The 18,866-nt window shown below is 41.6% G+C and overlaps 1 protein-coding gene across 22 annotated transcripts in view; it reads left to right on the top strand.

Annotated features, from left to right (window-relative positions):
* The window catches only part of RBFOX2 (RNA binding fox-1 homolog 2), a gene marked incomplete at its 5' end in the record, with an annotated part of 175,398 nt that overhangs the window by 60,799 nt on the left and 95,733 nt on the right, over nucleotides 1-18,866 (top strand). Inside the window, one exon of one of the 22 annotated variants that reach the window (XM_081211015.1) lies at nucleotides 8,243-8,675. The exons of the other annotated variants lie outside the window; for them this stretch is intronic. Coding sequence (XP_081067141.1) covers nucleotides 8,631-8,675 — 45 coding nt within the window. Of the gene's footprint in view, nucleotides 1-8,242; nucleotides 8,676-18,866 lie in introns of those variants that run through there. 22 annotated transcript variants of the gene reach the window in all.

Raw genomic sequence — 18,866 nt, 5'->3', positions numbered from 1 at the left:
CAGCGGGTCCATTCTGTGTAAGACTAATGTTAGATACAGCCCTTTCGTTTTTCAAAAACTGAATGCGGGAACTTTGAGAATGTGTTGGAAATCTTTTATGAAATAAAGGGCAACCCTCCGATATGCCATTTATTTGATTTAAAAAAAAAAGTCAGTAGATGCTATTAGTATCCTGCATGCCCAGTTTCAGCTGTGGATGCCTTCCTCTCTCCCATTCATTCTGAGGAAATCCTGTCAAATTTGCCATGACTGTCTGGCCTTGGTAAGCCTACTGTGTTTTTACATCTTTGGCCAGATCATTATGTGCCATGTCACTGATTTCTGTGAACTTGTTTCATATCCTTTTCCGCAGGAGTGTGCCTGTAGTTGGCCGTGTAATGTCACAAATCCCGCCTTGTCACCGTGGAACTCTTTTGCTGTTTAACTACAGTGGTGGTAGTGCGGATGCTGTGCATTCAGATACAAAAAACAAAGCAGCTCTCGATTTAATCCCATTATGTGATGTTGATCTCAGGACCACTGGACTCTTAGTTGGATTCTGGCTTTAATCCTGTAAAGATCAATCTTGCCCGTTGCGCTCTCTCTCTCCTGATTTTAAATCCCTCTTTAATCTTGTTAATTGCACCAAGCTGTTTTCCTGTTCACCAGCCTAACTGTGTTATGCCTTCAGAGTGTTGTTTCTGACCTGCTTTCCCCTTTGTTCTCGTAGGAATAAGGAATATGGGTTTTATGGACGATGGCTTAGTAGCACCCTAGTAGCACCCTAGTGACCAACTCACGTCACTCAGGTTTTGTATTAGATTATTTAGGTCATTGCAATTAACTACTGTACCAGAAGGTTGCTTAGTTTAGTTGATACCTTGAAAAGATGGGTTGATTGGTCACTTGGGTTGTTCCTCTGCCTGTAGAAGGCAATGAGCCTGGAATATTAGAGCTGTTTCATAAAGCAGTGTCTTGAAATAAGGTACTTACGGAATGAAATGATCTCAAGAAGAGACTATTACTTCATTGACTGATAGTTTAAGAGTTCTCATAAAGATATTGGCAAAGCACATAGATCCTGGAATGACATACCTCAAAAGTTTGGCAGAATTTAAGTTCCTTAAATGTACGGAGGGGAGGGGGGTTGACACATGTTTTTTTGTTTTAAGTTAACCTTAAGAAGATGCACATTCAAACGCAGGGCCTTTTATTTTCCATTTTGTTCTGTCTTCCAGCCAGAAAAGCTTGAACTTCCTTTTATATTAATGCATGGGGCTGATTTTTCACTGTGACAGATGGCTCCTACCAGGCAAGACTTAACATATTCATTTTAGTATATTCCATAAAAAATGGTGACTGCAGCAATAATAAGTAAGCAAAGTTTTTGTGTGAAATCAAACAAAACATCTCTCATCTACTGTTTTTTTGTAATTCAGTAGGAAGTGATAGATCAGTTCTTAAACCAATCAGTACTGAGAATCATATAGTTCCGCCAAATTAAGTTCCTCCATCTATCTGGACACAGACTGTTTCGTTTAAAATAGAATAAATCTGGCTTTCTATATTGCTACATGTTGGTGGTTGTAATCTCCTAGTACACAATTCTGCCTACAATGTGTGTTCATTTTCATTTAAAGGGTACAGTCTTTTTTGAGACTGTTAGACTTTGGGCGGGGGAATGAGGATTGCATCCTCGTTTCCTTTGTTCCTAACCTTTAGGAACTGGAGTTTGGTGCTTTGGTTGGAGAAAGATTGTTGTCTGCATCAGCCTTGTGTAATCCCAGCAATTCTTGGGTTAAGGGAATTGCATTTGGGGCAACATAGTGAGTGCGTTTCAGTTCTTTTTGTGTTGCCAGTAGCAAGAAAGGGGGAAACTTTTGATTTCTAATCCGCTTTAGAGGAAGCTCCATATCAGGGCCGCACAGAAACATCCAGTCAAGCAGCTCCTTTATCATAAAGGGGATTTTAATTAAAACTGTTTTCGCATTATGAGCGGAATGAACGTCAGTGCCAGCTAGTCCTGTATTGGGCATTTATCTCCTTCAAACCACATTACCCATAATTGCTACATTAAATCAAAGTTGGGGAGATTAGAGGTCTGAATTGGGCAGGCAGCTGGTACCAGACTTAGAGAGCTCCATACTGCTGAGTTGTTGATATGGGGTCTCCTCCTTCAGAGTATAGATGAAGAAATGACTGTGGCAGACTTCAGGTGAACCCAACTCTCTTTTTGTAGGACGGACGATTGGGTCATAATCCAGAAAGTGGGACAAGCTACATGTCTGAAACATTCCAAACGACGGTCCTTCATCTTAATGCTTTTGTCTGACCTCATTGGGGCATAACAGACACAAGTTTGGGTCCTGGGGGTGGGATAAAGGTGAGAAAAATTTCTCTCCTCTGTAGTGCAGGGTTCGCTAAACATTTTGGGCCAGTGGTCCCATTTGGAATTTTGAAACAGTGCCATGGGGAGCAGCCAGGACATGGCTGCTGTGAGGACATGCCATAACACAAAATGGCTGCCATCTCTAAATGAGCGGAATAGAGACAGAGGACCGCAAAACAAGTACAGGTATGTCCCCTCAATTAGTCGCCCCATCAATGGAAAAAGGCACTTTTGTGCTTACTCTCAGAGGGAGGGAAGCTCTTTGCATCTCTCCTCTTCCAAATGGAAAGGAGGGTAGTTGTCCAGTCCTGGGATCATTGAAATATGGGCATGTTTAATGGAGCAGCTTCAGTGTTGGAAGAGGCTGAGCATGTGCGAGCAGGAACTGAGCAGGAGGAGCAAACAGTGCCTGCCATGTTTATGTTTTAGGATATATTTTATGAGAACTTTTGCTGGTGCCAAAGTAGGTACAGGTGGGCATAGTACCGCCCACTATGCACTAGTGTTCAGCACTGGGGCTCAGGCAGTCATCCTCAAACCAACCACGGGAATACATGGAGTGTATACATTGGAGAAAATGCCTCCCTGCACTGTAGGAGAGTGGCATTGAAGCTGGCAGCGCACTAAGTAGGCTCTTTGAGCACCCTACTCCTCACTCTGAGAATGAGGTCCTCCTTCTTTGAGAGTGAGGAGTTGTGGTTGAAGTGACCATAGTGAGCATTTGCACTGGCAGTTAAAGATGTAAAATTTATTGAAGTTAACAGAGACTTCTACACAAGTGTTTGCCAGTGTTTCGACAATATACATTGGTGGCAGTACAGTCCATCTCAGCTACAATGCCTTGCTGTGAGAAAGTGCCCCTTCCTGAGGGTGTTGCATTAAGAAGAAGAAGAAGAAGAGTTTGGATTTGATATCCCGCCTTTCACTCCCCTTCAGGAGTCTCAAAGCGGCTAACATTCTCCTTTCCCTTCCTCCCCCACAACAAACACTCTGTGAGGTGAGTGGGGCTGAGAGACTTCAGAGAAGTGTGACTGGCCCAAGGTCACCCAGCAGCTGCATGTGGAGGAGCGGAGACGCAAACCCGGTTCCCCAGATTATGAGAGTACCGCTCTTAACCACTACACCACACTGGCTGGGCAAGGGGGCAAGGATGGTCTCAGATTCATGGAAGTAGCAGAGGGAGTAGTAATAGCAGCAGCAGCAGCAGCAGCAACAAGGGAGCAGCAGGCAGTAGCAGGAGGAGGTAATAGGTGACAAGGATGCATGGAGGAAAAGGAGGGAGTGCAAGTGACAGCAGCAGCCCACCTCAAGCAGTGCACTGTGTCACACTGACCTTGAATACTCTCAGCTATTAATATTGTAGGTCACAGTTGGGTCTGAGGCTGGTTTGGATTTCGAGCCAGAAATTTCCCATACTGCACACCCTTCAGTTACAGAAAAGGTCAATCTACTTAAATGGTCACCTGAGACCCCATTGCAGTCCAAATACACTACTCAGTTGCATGCATAAGCCTTCCAATCCATTGATTTACATGCAACTGTTTCCCTCATTTTTTTCACTTTAAATAAGACCTTGCTACTCTCTGGTTGTTGCTTGGTGGGCTTTTTGCTGTCCAGTCACAGCCATGCTAAAATCATGGCTTTCTCCTCTCTTTTCTATGGGCAATTCACTTTTACCTCTGGGGAAGAAAAGAAGCAGGATTTAATAGAAGAAGGAAATTCCATCTCTAGACAATAAGGCTAGAATTCATTATCTCTATAGACCCAATAGCCACCAACATTATGTAAGATATTGAACCTCATAGGTTATTGCCAGGCCTTCTGGATTTTGTTTTTTTTAATGCTTATCATTTATAAGCTTGTCTATCTCTAGGGAACCACTTGAGTGTGTAAAAACTGCTACCTCATTTTTTGGTGTTGCCAATTCATTTTCAAACATCCTATGTTCCCTATTAAAGGAACTGATTAACACTACCTGTTAAATGCACCCCCTGCATCCTGAGTTCAGGAAACTCACTTTCCTATAAAGGTCACTTCTGGAATTGGAATGTTACTTTGTGATTAAACCTCATTATATGCTCATCCCCCTATTTTTTTAAATATAGTTTATTTCCTGCCATCTGTGTTGTCTTCTTCTGGCCTCCTGATAGACAGCAGAACATATTCCTTGGTCTGTGCTCTCTCCTGCCAAATCCTGCTCATTAATGTCTGTTTTTCTAGATATCAACTTCTGAAGAGGACTTAAATTTTGTATCCAGGAAGTACCTAGGTACCTTGAAACCTTTTGACTAGTTGTTGAGTAATAAGATGGATTTGTTCATGCGTGCTTTGATCATTTTGTCAAAATACTGAAATAAGAGCTGGGTTGTATAAGCAACCGTTAGCACATTCAAGTAGGCAAAAGCTTAATTTTAACCCTTCCTCTGTCTTGGCTAGCTCAGTCTTCCTCAACTTGGCATTGGACACCAACTCCCATCAGCCCAGTGAATATTGCAAGGAGTCAAGGACAATGAAGGTTGCAGTTGAAAATATATATGTAGGGCACCAGGCTAGGGAGTGAGTGCCACTTTGCTAAATTGCCACTTTTTACTTTGGCAGAGTTTCACACTCATATGTCTTCCAGTTCTCAAGGTAGTGTGTGTAAACTACTGTGGCCCAGTTAGCACATAATGCTAAGCCAAACCATGACTAAGCATCTATGGGCAAAAGGGGGCATTCAGAGAGAAAACAACAGCCAGTTTGCTCCTCCTCTGGCTTGCTGCCCAGAGCTAAGCTTAGGTTATGACCCAAACTGGTCATGTTGTTTCTGTATCTCCAAGCAAGTCACAAGCTGTAGGCAAAGTTTGTTATTGGATTATTGCTTTTAGTATATATTTTTTGGGGGGGAGGGGAAACCATGAGCCCAGGTTCAAATGTAATGCTAAGCCAAACCATGGGGTAGCTCTGGGGTGGTGCAAAGTGGCCATACTTGCTTGTTCATGCTTAGCCATGGTTTGGTTTAGCATAAGATATGAATTGGCCCTATGTATAGCTAAGTTGCTCTTTCAATTTTTCTGTTTTATGTATTGCTATTTGTATTTTATTTCTGTTACAAGCTACTTAGGATTACAGTTTGTAGGAAAAATGGAACATATTTTAAAAATAGAAATAAAACATAATATTAGTAAATCAACTTGCACACTGCAAGCAATAGACTATTGTTCCTGTCTTCTACAGAAAGTACTCCCTCCTCAAATCTTTTACAAATTTATCTGTTGTTCTTTTAAAATTATATAAGCTATGGTGCATCATCACATTTTGTAGTAGTGAATGCCATAAGATTGTTTTGCCCTTTCTGGAGAAATACTTCCTTTTGTCTGTTTTCAGTTTCATTGGATGAGCATTAATTTTGGGAACATAAGTACTTAGGAAGTTGACTTACACCAAATCAGACCAGTGGTCTGTCTAGTTCAGTACTATCTACATTGACTCTCCATGGTTTCCACCATGATGCAAAGATAACTTTCCAGGTTAATCGCTACCAGTTTAGATTCATGATCGGACATAAATGAAATTAGTAGTGTGTGTGTGTGTGTGTGTGTGTGTGTGTGGAGAGAGAGAGAGAGAGAGAACATGAATATCCTGCAATACTTTACATATTATTTCCCATTTATCCAATTTGAGATACATTGCAGGTCCCACTTTCCAAATACAATGCACTCCCAGGAAATCATTCATTAGGAAAGCGTTCACATAACGAGCTGACGATTTCCATTATTTCCTATGGGGACATTTCTAATCCGTGGTTTGTCTGCTCTCCCTCCCTCCTTCCATGGTTTCTGCCGGAAACTGCAGCAGCCAATCAGCAAAAGACAAAGGAAAATAAGATTTGTCCTATTTCTCCTGCTCCCTGATTTCTCCAGGCTGTCAGTAATTTGTGGAAGGGATTCCAAGCACATACCAGAACTTTAGGGTTTTTAGAAAGCCATGGATTTTTTTGTGGTTTGAAAAGTGATGGGGAAATGTGTTGAATAGTGTGGAAGACTTCAAAGGTTTTGAGTCTCACAGGCAATATATCAATGGAAATTATTTATGACAACTTGCAAAGATTACTCATGTGATAGCTGGTATGTGTTACTGACCAGAAATGGATTTATGTATGATGGTTCTGAGTGAAGAACTCATTGTTGCTATAATGGGTTGTATCCAACTAAGTTCTACTCATAGAGCAAAAGGTACCCCTGACCATTAGGTCCAGTTGTGGACGACTGGGGTTGCGGCGCTCATCTTGCTCTATAGGCCAAGGGAGCCAGCGTTTGTCTGCAGACAGCTTCCGGGTCATGTGGCCAGCATGACTGAGCCGCTTCTGGTGAACCAGAGCAGCTCACATAAACACCGTTTACCTTCTCGTCGGAATAGTACCTATTTATCTACTTGCACTTTGACGTGCTTTTGAACTGCTAGGTGGGCAAGGAACCGGGACCGAACAATGGGAGCTCACCCCGTCATGGGGATTCGAACCGCCGACCTTCTGATCAGCAAGCCCTAGGCTCTGTGGTTTAGACGACAATGCCACTCTCATAAGAGTAGACACACTGATATTAATGAACCGGTGGTGGTGATGTCCATTAATTTGAATGGGTCTACTCTAAGTATGACTAACATTGGATACAACCCATTGTTTCCCATCCAAGCTGAATATTGAATTGAAGCCTCATGAAAACAATTCCATACTTTTTTTTCATGGCATGGTTGCTTTATATTTCGGCATATGCTTTATAATCAAGCATATTGGAATACCACTGTTGCTGTCAATTTTCTGATGAGAGAAACAGTGTTGAAAGAATTGAAAGCAAAATCTATTGAACAATAGGTGCAGAATAGTATGCTCATAGCAAGAGTTCAGGGAGGAAGGGTGGTACTGAGAGCTTGTCCTTAGTTTTTCTTTGGCTTTCCATTTGCCATCAAAGAGTTCAGTAAGCCCCCAGATTTTTGGAAACTGGGCACACAGGCTGTTTAAACAGTAGAGTATGCAAAAAAATGTCAAACCATGGGAATTGGGGGGGGGGGTTGCTTCTTTTAAAGAGCACAGTAAAAAAAAATGTATATTGCTTCTGTTGTTGAAGGTATAATTTCCACACCTCGCTATTCCCTTTAGGCTACTTTCAGCCTTCTAAGAATTACTCGCTGATCTCAGGTTACAAGTGACACACATGGCATGCATGGTTCGAAAAGCAACTTCTGAACCTGCTGGTCTTTGTCAGATTAATTTAGCATCTGTCCATGTCTGTTAGAGCTCCAGCATCCTCTTGTAGGAATGTGTGGATTTGGAATGGTACAAGGAAGTTTTCTAAAATGGGAAGAGCAGCTGGCTTTTCCAGACCTAGCCCCCTTTCTCACCATCTCCCATCCCCTATGCTGACAGTCAGCATTAATCCTCCTAAGTTTGACTGGAACAGCTGAGAGCATGCATCCTGCATAGCTCAAGGCCTCTCGGTGGATTCAGATTGCTTTCTTTCCTCCTCTCTCCCTTTCTCACTTCAGTTCTGATTCAAGCAGCTGTCTCTGTCTGGGTTAAATGCAGAGAGAGAAGTGTTAAATGATATGATCATATATTTGGTTATGTTAAAAAAAAACAACCCACAAAAAACTTCATTGCAGATATCAGTGTAGCCTCTCTCTTTTCCCTCCCTTTGCATCCTCAAAAAAAAAGGGGGGGGGATTTGCTATGCTAATCCCAGCACCTGTCTCTGCCTGGGACAGTAAAAAAAGAAAAAGAAAAAAGGTCTGGGGGTGGAGGGTAAAACAGCCTCATATACTTTTTTGCTGCCCCAGATTGTGTTCCCTCTGACGCACCTAGCGCCCAGAACATATATCTGTTTGGCTCCTATGTGCTTGCTTGCTTGCTTTCTCCCTCTTCGCCCATTACTGCATTTCGTTCTTCCTGATTGTCATTCTGTGCTTCTGGGAACTGCAGGAGAATTGTTCGTCTTCAGTTTAGGATTCCTAACTTACGAGGTTCTGTTCGTTTATGTGCGCCTTGGTTTAGCTGTGCTGGATCTCAAGGGGAGGGGGAGGCAGAAAGGCTGATCTGAAGCCATTCGGGCAATTCATGTATATTTTCAGCTGAGCTAGTATCAACCTGCGTATAGACCCAGAGGCCTGAGCCAAGTATTGCACAGCACTGCCAGGGACCTGTGCTCAAGACTGCAGGAGGGGAGACGCAGACTCAGAGTTCCCGTTTCTTTGTCTGCCTGGTATACAGCTGGAGAAGCCTTTGGCTATGTATGGTGTGTATTGCATGGATTACCAATACCCCGTTGTCCAGGTAAGTAGAGAAAAGATCACAACTGAATGTTGTTCATGTTTCCAGTTGTACATTGTTAGCTCCCTGCATTGCTTTGAGAGGAGGCTGATATTTTTCCAGGCTCAGCTGTTTTGGTTTATCCAGATACACTTTTTCAAAAGTACTGCATTTACCTTTTGCTGAAGTTGGCATCTGAGTTGAAAGCTTGAGGATCAGAGTCTTATGGGAGAAATTTACATTTTACGGAGGAGGTTGTTCCTGATATAAATTCCAAGGATATATATGTGCATTTTTAAGGAGTGAGAAATTATTAACATTAAAATCCACCATATGGCATTCTTGAGATTTTCTTATTGGTTGATGAGTGCTGCATCACTAAGGAGCATGTGACTTGAAGATACCTCCTTTCTAGCTCCAGCAACCAGAAGAGTGATATTTCTATCTCAAACTCATTCCTAGTGAGCTGATGTGCTATAACTATTCTGATTCACCTTATCCCTCACTACACAAGTCCAGTGTTAATGTGCTGATAAAAACATAGTGAAATGTATTTGTTCTTGTAAGTGTTTCAGACATTTTTAAGAGCAAGAACAATAATAAGGATGGGAATGTTTGATAACATTCTCATTATCTTTAATAACTTTTTTCCCTTATGGCAATCCTAAGGCTTAGTCAAGGATCTGGTATCCTAAGCCTCTTTGTATGTTGAACAGACATCATTTTTAGAAATTTCCTGCTCATATAGCAAGTCTGAGAATGACAGCTTTTTGTATTAATAGGAATGACCATTCATTTTGCTCCATATTATTTGGAATAAGTATTATAGTAGCTGATACTAAGGTGGCTACTATATGAACTGTCTTTAGTTTACCAGGCATGTTTCTTTCTGGGGATTTTTCTTCTTCTTTTTCAATGCCACACGTGACATGCTGGTTTTATTACAGTAGTTACTTACTGTTAAGGCTCCAATCCTCTACACAGTTACTTGAGAACAAATCCCATTCAACTCATTGGGATTTACTTATGAGTAGATATGACTGGGACCACAATGTAATTTTTTGTTCATCAGAATTGTCACTGCTCCACAGTAAGGTATCGATTCCTGTGATAACTGTTTTATCTGAATATAATGTGTAATCATTATGAAGAACTGGGCCAGAAGAACTATCTATTTGTAACATGGGAGAGGTTCTAAAGTGATCAGTTGGTATTTCATACCCAGTAAATAGAGAATAATTTTTGCAATCTGATTATATCTGAGAAGACCAGGCAATCACCTATTATGTCATTGTGTTTCTGTTTTTATATTTCCCACAGAAGTCAATATCTGAAGTCTGTCTTGTATATTTTGATAGTTATTGGTAGCAGTTACACACACTTGAATAGTGATGATAAAATTTACGTTTCATGCTTTAAAGGGACGTGTTTTTAACCATTTCAGTGATTATGTTATCTCTGCATTCCTTCTATTTGAAACTTTTAGTGCTTTGGATTTTCCATATTTTAGTTCTTTCTTTTTCTGATCTTGAAGCTGTCTGGAATGATTAATCACTGGTGTATGGAGGAGTGAAGTTTTGAACAACCTTCACCATTGTGTAAATAATTGGGTGATCAGTTAATCTTGAAGCATTTTTAAAGTTTAATACCAGATTTTTGCATATTTAAATAATAATTCTGACATGTTCCCATCATCAGTTAGATATCTGTTTTCTGCTGCTCAAAATATACCATCTGCCTAGACCCAGAATCCACATCCTTCATAGTATTTCCGTTGTGATTGCATTTATTCTTAGAATGCAGAATTGTGTGTTTCTGTTTAGGAGTCATGGAGTACTTCTATTCAGAACGACAAAGTGCTTGATGAGCTCTTGGGCTACAGCTTGGAATAGAAAGAATTCATACAGAAGCATATGGAAGACTTCTGGTAGACATCTGTAATAATACGACCGACACGCAGAAATATGAGCTATAAGCCTGTGTCTTTGTTCAGAAGATAAATTAGCATATAGAATCTTGTTAGACTACTATGCACTTAAGGTCATGTGATTCTACATTAAATGTATCTTTTGGTTGTCAACATTTATTCTAATAAGTGTGCTTTGTGTACTGTATTCCTAAATACAGATTGGAGATTTGTTCCCTCTCTGTTTGAGCCAGTACAGAAATGTAGATAATTTACATTAAAATGTAAATCTTATCCTATCCCTGTGAAACCCTTCATGAATATGCTTAAGAGAATGGGTTGATTACCCAAAGCAGTTAAAAATAGAGAGCATTTCCTTCAGCATTCCAGATATAATACTAAATGCTGAAAGTATCCAATTTAATGTTTGTTCTGCTTCCCTGTATTAGATACACTGTTGAGGACTTTTCCAGTAATCTTTTAGCACCTCACAAATGACCCATCACATAGCCACCAATGCAATTTGAGAAAGCCTGCAAATATAAAAAAGATGGTTAGCTGATTGTTATGAATAAGTCTTGCAGGCCTTTGCATTAGCAGGCCTAAGGAGGTTGGTGGGGAAAGAGAGGAGAACGTTCAAACACAAAGATTGCTTGAATGTGCCAGCAATATGTCCTCCACTTTTCTTAAGAGGCATATAAAAATATCCTCCCAACATTCTAGCTGCTATGCTACGAAGGATCTTGTCTTGCATTATGCATAGATCAGCTGGGTTCATATGTTTAAGAAGGGGAATCAGTAATCAGTTATTAGTTCAAGTATTTATTTTCTTACATTTATATCCCACCTTTCATATGGAGTAAGGTTACCAGACGTCCCCGTTTTCCAGGGACAGTCCCCAGATTTACAAATCTGTCCCCTGACAAAATCCATCTATTTAGTAGGAAGTTGAAAAGTTGCCCCCGGATTCATTGAGAAAAATCTGGCAACCTTATTATGGAGCCCAATATGGCATACATGTAGTTCCAATGTGATCACCCACCAAACACTAACCAGACCCAAACCTACTTAGCTTCAACAAGGTGTTGCCCTCATGTGCTTTCAGACTATACCCTGTGACCAGTGGGTACCTGTCCAAGCTAGGTGTGGAGTATCTGTTCTGCTGGTAGTGCAGAGCTCTGAAGTGCATGTGGTGTGATGTGATGAGGTAACACTCCCTTCCTATGAAAAGAAAGCTGTACATAACATTATTGGCACTACCTGAATTTGTTCTAACTTACTAGCAGAAACATACTTGGAGCTGCACTAAAAGGCTAAGATTACCCCCTTTCAATCTACTGATTATTTTTTATTAATAAGACTTCTGCACTGCCCTTATCATTCATGGCCTCAGAGCAGCTCACAATAAGAAAATAAAACCAAAGGAATAAAAGCAATAACAATAAAAAGCAGTGGATAACAATTGCCATGGGCAATTGTTCAAGAGCTTTGGATGGCAGTTGGGCCTTTTGTCGGGTTCTTCTTCTTCTTCTTCTTCTTCTTCTTCTTCTTCTTCTTCTTCTTCGTTATTTTCTATTCTCCCAGTAGAATTTGTAGATTGGATATAAGAACTGTGTTCAAGAGTAGTGGCAGATTATGGATTGGCTATCTTTTAGGAAAGCTGTATTGCTGAGAAGTGCCCTTGAAGAAGGTCTTGAAAAAAACAGATTGGGCATTTCCTGTGTCGTGAGGAAAGTTTACTGTTTTAGAAATGATACAAATATGCATTACCCTTTTACTTTCAATGTTTTTATTTCTTGTGTTTAGTGCTCCCCCATTTTTGCCTTTGGCTGTTTGTTAGTAGACAGTAGATTTAAGAGGGATTGGCATTAGGTTAAAAGTTTGGAATATGATTATATTTATGTTATCTGCACTTGAAATTACTGTCCTCATGCTGATGGACTTCACTGACACATTTTGGGGAGTTCTCAGTTATGCTGCATCAATGCAGGTGAGTCTGATGCTATGGGTTTTGTAACTCAGACTGTAGGGAAAATATTAATGAAGGGCCTTTTCATCAGAAATGAAAACATTTTTTTTAATGTCCCCAGAGAGAGAAGGATCAAATGGCATTATCTCAAATGACCTTAATAAATGGATTTCTTTGATTCTAAGCACAGGAGGAAAATCAACATGTTAAGGTTAATATTATTCCACATGTTGTAAACAATGTAGACTGCGATTCCACAAACCCACATGTTGGTTTGGGAGAAATAAATCTATGCTGTCGCTATCCTAGTCTACCTGAAGGCCAAGCAAGAGGTTCAGAGTTGCCCTTAAAATTGCAGTTTATGATGAAAGTGGGGTGATTTAGCCTTGCTATAACCATAATAGACCCACATGCTTTGCATGAAGGAAGGGCTTGGGAATGCAGACACAATAACTTCCTTGAGCTTACCTAAGCTAAGGACACCCCACCTCTGCAATGATGAATTCTTAGGATGAACCTATCTGGGGTCAGGTCATTTCTATATTGGTACACAAGGATTTGTTTGGGATATAAAAAATTGGTTAAGAAACCGCCAAATTTAATCAAATAGGAGTTTGTATTGCGACCAGTTGGGGAAATTTCCCATCTCCTTACAAGATGTACTACAGGCAGCTAAGAAACATGGATTAATGTAGCCTTTAGTTCTCCATATACTTAGCTTGCATTCCATTATTCTTTCTGCTTTCAGAACATGAAATCTTGGCACTTACACATTACTTTTATGGTGACAGTTGTTCTCCAATGATAGAAATTTAAAACCTCTCTCTTCCCGCCCCCAATTGTAGACTAATGAGTCACAGATATCTAGGCCTTGCCATTCATTACTAAAAAGAATTACCTGTACTATAGTCAGAGACATACTTGTGCTATTTTTGACAGATTTAAATTTTATACAGAAGCCGATACATTAAACATAAGTACTCCATCTTCTTTCTTTTCCTTTCCCCTCTGTGGGTGGGCAATGTTGTAATATGGGGGTGGAGATGGTGAAGATAACAGATGGTTGTAACTTTTGTAAAGCATTGTTAATCACAGTCAAATAGGGAAAAAACAGCCTTTCTTGAAGACCCAGATATGATGTTAATTCCATATTCTGTTGTTCTATCCAAGTGGCTACTTTTGAGGGAAACACATGGCTTTTAATTAGCCTAATCTATGTTTTGGAGAGACATTGAAACAATAAATTCAGTCAGTATAGCCTAATAGTGTGTAATAGACTGAGCTAGGAATCAGTCCCTGGCTCATCCCTCACTTCTGCCATAAACTTGGTAAGTAGCATTAGGCAAGCTGGAGATATAAGAGACCTGGTGTCAGTGGGTGGCATCTTTGGGCTGTTGGCCCTGCTGGAAATCCTGTTTTGGGTCCTCTTTTCTCTCATTCTTCTGATGAGCATCAGGTGGTAGTCATTGCAGTTGCCCACCATGCTGAATAATCCTGTGTTGCATCATGGAGAATTAGTGTTGGTTCCCCATTGCTCATTGGAAGAAGCAGTGCTTGTTAAGCCTGCCTACCTATCCCCTATCTGGTGTGAACCAAGTGAGCTACCAAAGGGAAGGCCATTGACATTATCCTGCTCTCTGGTTGTTATGGGGACACTCTTGCTTCTAAGGACTGTCCCTTTTCTCTTCCAATTCCTGGGTGTGAGACTCAGAGAGGGATGTGGAGACTGTTGCTTCATGGGCAGAGGGATGTTGAGCTGGAAAGAAGGAGAGTGGAGAAGTAGAGAAGAAAGATGAGACTGACAGAAGGAGGGTGGCTGTGGAAGGGAAAGCCCTTTGGGGGAACTGTGACAACACACAGTGACAGGATTTCAGAGAAAGAGAGAAGGGTGCCCACCCACCGCAGGCTCTACCATGGCATGACCAGCAAGTGACCCCCAACAGACTTACAGCCAATTGAATGTGACCCTCCAAAGAAGAAGTTTCCCATCCCTGGTCTAAGGAATAGATCTATCCCAAAGGGAGTGGTAGTTGCATGGCAGATACTAGGGCAGTGAAATTGGTGGTCTTGCTCTTTTCGTTGTTGTACATTGGACAACAATTTTTTTTTTATTAAAGGATTGGTAGGAAAGGGGAGTGGCTTTGAAGATGTGAACATAGAGTGAGTGTGAAAGCTGAGTTGCCTTAGTTCAACATACTGGTGTGTCTTTTTAAAGGTGTGAGGGAGCAAAGTAATTAACAGGATGCTGTGCCCTTGGATATTTTTGGTGCCTTTCCCCCTCAACCCCCCCACCCACCACAAACCCTGCATCTTGTGAGTGTCTTTTCCCAAGCTTGAGTATAAAAATTGCTTCCACCTTGCTTGTTTTTTACTTGTGAATTATCTAGCATAGTGCTAAAAGCTACTATAGATTTATGTACTTTGACAGAATAAGCACACACGTCAAGGCTGGCTGTTCAGATGCAGGCTTTTCTTTAGGATACATGCTATTCATCTTTTGAACAGATGAAGGCAGAGTTGTGATGTGTAGGGGGTTTTTCCCCCACAAGAAACAATTATTTACAGAGACAATTTGAATTTTACCTCCCAGTGTGAATCACATCACCTTTGTAGAATTGACTCTGTGGTTCTTTCCCCCTAAATTTGTTGTTGTTTAGTCGTTTAGTCGTGTCTGACTCTTCGTGACCCCATGGACCAGAGCACGCCAGGGCCCAAATATTGTTTTACCAACTGGTCCCATGCAGCAGGTTTCATGTTAGTATTTTTGCCACAGTTATCTGTAACTCCATAACTTTCAGACTAGATTAAAATTCATGGTGTTGCCTTTTAATAATGCACTTTCATTGGAGTTGAGTCTGAGTATGTTTGCTCATTAGGCAGAGCTGAAAATAGAATAAATCTCAGAGAGCACTGCTGTTGATGGAACTTGCACAGCACTGTCCATTCACACCACCATGAGAGGCATCTCTTCAGTGAAGGTGTTGAAGAATGTTTTGATTTCATGAAGCGTGTGCTTGTCTTCTTCTGCCACTACGTACTGGTTTCCCTCCAAAATGGCCTCGACTGATCCTGTGGATGTAGTTCTCACAGGATCATTAAAACAAAAAGAGATTGTGAAGAGCTCCAAAAGGACCTCTTCAGACTGAGAGGTGGATGGGAAGTAATATAGCAAAGGCAAATGCAGTTCAATGCAAACAAGTGGAATATTATGCATTTTGGCACACACAAAAATTAATCTTAATTTCACATGGGGTTTCAACTGGTGGTGATAAGACCCTGGGGTTGTAGCAGATAGCTCAATGAAGATGTCAACAACCGCGGTGTGTGGTAGCTCTGAAAAAGGCCAATTCCATGCTCAGGATCATTAGGAAAGAAACTGAAAATAAAACTGCTGATATAATTCTATTATTAAAAAAAAAATCGTTCATCTGCTTTTGGAATACTGTGTGTAGTTCTGGTCACGTGACTTCAAAAAGGATATTGTAGAATTGGAAAAGTTTACGAAAAGGGCAACCAAAATGATTCCCCTATGAGGAAAGGTTGCCGCATTCGGGACTTTTTAGTGCAGAGAAAAGGCGAGCAAGAGTCGACACAATAGGAGTTTATAAAAAGAGAAAGAGGAGAGAGAATAATAATAATAATAATAATTTATTATTTGTACCCCGCCCATCTGGCTGGGTTTCCCCAGCCACTCTGGGCGGCTTCCACAGAAACCAAAAAACACTAAAATATCATACATTAAAAGCTTCCCTGAATAGGGCCGCCTTAAGATGTTTTCTGAATGTCAGGTAGTTGTCCATCACCTTGACATCCGATGGGAGGGCATTCCACAGGGCGGGCGCCACCACCGAAAAGGCCCTCTGCCTGGTTCCCTGTCGCTTCGCTTCTCGCAATGAGGGAACCGCCAGAAGGCCCTCGGCGCTGGACCTCAGTGTCCGAGCAGAACGATGGGGGTGGAGACGCTCCTTCAGGTATACTGGGCCGAAGCCGTTTAGGGCTTTAAAGGTCAACACCAACACTTTGAATTGTGCTCGGAAACATACTGGGAGCCAATGTAGGTCTTTCAAGACCGGTGTTATGTGGTCTCGGCGGCCGCTCCCAGTCACCAGTCTAGCTGCCGCATTCTGGATTAGTTGTAGTTTCCGAGTCACCTTCAAAGGTAGCCCCACGTAGAGCGCATTGCAGTAGTCCAAGCGGGAGATAACTAGAGCATGCAAGAGAAAAGAGAAAACTTATTCTCCCTCTCTTATAACACTGCAATATATATGGCCATCATTGGAGTGTTGGAAGTTTCAGGGCAGATGCAACGAAGTAGTTCACACAGTGCATAGTTAACCTATGAAACTTGTGGAGGCAGCCGTGGCCACCAGCTTGGATGGCCTTAAAAGAGGATTAGACAAATTCATGGAAGAGAAGGTTATCAAGGTTATGCTCTGCCTTCGTGGTCGGAGATGGTAATGTTTCTGAATACCAGTTTTTGGGAACTGCAGGAGGGGCATAGCTGTCAACTTTCAGATTTGAAAATAAGGGATCAGCAGTCTCACCTGTCCCGGGGAGCCTCGAAAATAAGGGATCAGCAGCCTCACCTGTCCCCGGGACAGTCTACGGGATATCTAACAATCCGGGATAGCAGCGGGAAGCAGCAGGAAATGGCGCTGGAATAAGGGAATTTCCTGCAAAAAAAGGGAAGGTTGACAGCTATGAGGAGGGGAGGGCTCTTGTGTTCACTTCCTGCTTGCAGGTTTCCCACTGATGTTGGCCACTGTGGGAACAGGATGCTGAACTAGATGGGGGCAGGGTGGGGCAGAAAAAAACCCAAGAACAGAGCAGAATGGCTTCCTAACTGTTCAGCTGCAGCAGCAGCCATGCTGCAATCACACACTTTATGGGGCATTTGTCTCTCCACCCCTGTCCCCAACCCAATACCTAATCATAAATTGTAGGAGCAAGCACAGGGAATGCAGGAGGAGCAATCTTGTGGTTTACATTCTGAATGCCCTTGATTTGAATCCAGGGCCCATCTACAACAGGAGGGAATTGTGCCCGCCACCATCCATATATTCAGGCACACCTCAGCTGGTCAGCAGGACTGTTTCATGGACTGATAGCCTGATCACTGCATGAGCCAACTAGCACTTTTGGCCCCCTCCCCCTGACCTTAGTATTTCTCCTCTGGTGGTGAAGCTGATCTTGTGTCTACTGCCTTGCTACACTTGGCATTCGCTTCTAATGCCTCTTGCTTGCCTGGGTGGAGGATAGAAGGGGCAAAGTATAGAAACCAGCCCACTGTACAAAAGGTATAATTTGCATTTCTTTGTTCCACCTACTTTTCATCGCGCCCCACCTATTGCTGGCATATGGTCCCTGGAAAGTTGTGGCCCTTCAGGCTGAAAAATGTTCCCCGCCCCTGGACTAACTAGACAGTGCTCTCATCCAAGGAAGGAGCATAAATGTAAAATGGTAGTATATACAGCATTTCTGTTGGTTGCATTTGTCACTATTTGGAGTTGATTTCTAGCATCTGCAATGCCTTTTCCTACTTCTTTCTGCTGGTATTACAATATGTGGTTGCTCTGCATGTCATTATTCCATAGTTGTAGGAAATGGTGGTGGTGTGGTGCAGCCTGAGGTTTTGATACTGTACATTAAACTAGGCGGAAAGGAGATATATGAGGGGGGGTGCGCGCGCACACACCACACAAAAGAGAGTACTTTTCTGCTTCCTCTACTGAAAAAATGGTGTTTGGATGAGAGTCCCACAGATTGCATATGCATCAGCTTTGTTTTTTAAAATAAATTTTCATTAATTTTGCCCTGTTTAAGCTCCAGTGTTCATAATATGAGCTGCTTTTAAAAAAATAAAATAAAATGAATAATAAACTTTTTTTAAAAAAAGAACCAGGATTCCCTCTGGGGATGTGCACATATATCAAGTTACTAGGGTAACTGTAATTCTGGATCTAATACATAATCAGACGCACAGTATTTTTTTCCATAAACGCAAAAGAGCATGAGAATACAAATTATTATTTATTAAATTTCTATACCACACTTCAACCAAAGATCACAGGGTGGTGTACAACATAAAAACAACAACAAAAAAAACCTGTGGTGGGATGCTGTATTTGTAAATTTACAATTCTGATTTAATATTTTTTATTGAATGCTACCAACCGAGCTCTAACTGTGTGGTGGCATATAAATGTAAGCAAAGAAAGCAGAAGCCACAGGCAGGCATCTTCTTGGGGGAGCCCCGTAGCCACGTTCATTTCAGCATCAAAAACTATATTGGATCAACCAAAACCACACCAAGCAAAACCATATTTTCCGGGGCGTTTGC

Source organism: Podarcis bocagei (assembly GCF_964188305.1).
Source record: "Podarcis bocagei genome assembly, chromosome: 10".
NCBI lineage: Eukaryota > Metazoa > Chordata > Lepidosauria > Squamata > Lacertidae > Podarcis > Podarcis bocagei.
Note: the sequence above shows the minus strand (reverse complement) of the source record. Positions and strands in the feature narration are given on the sequence as shown.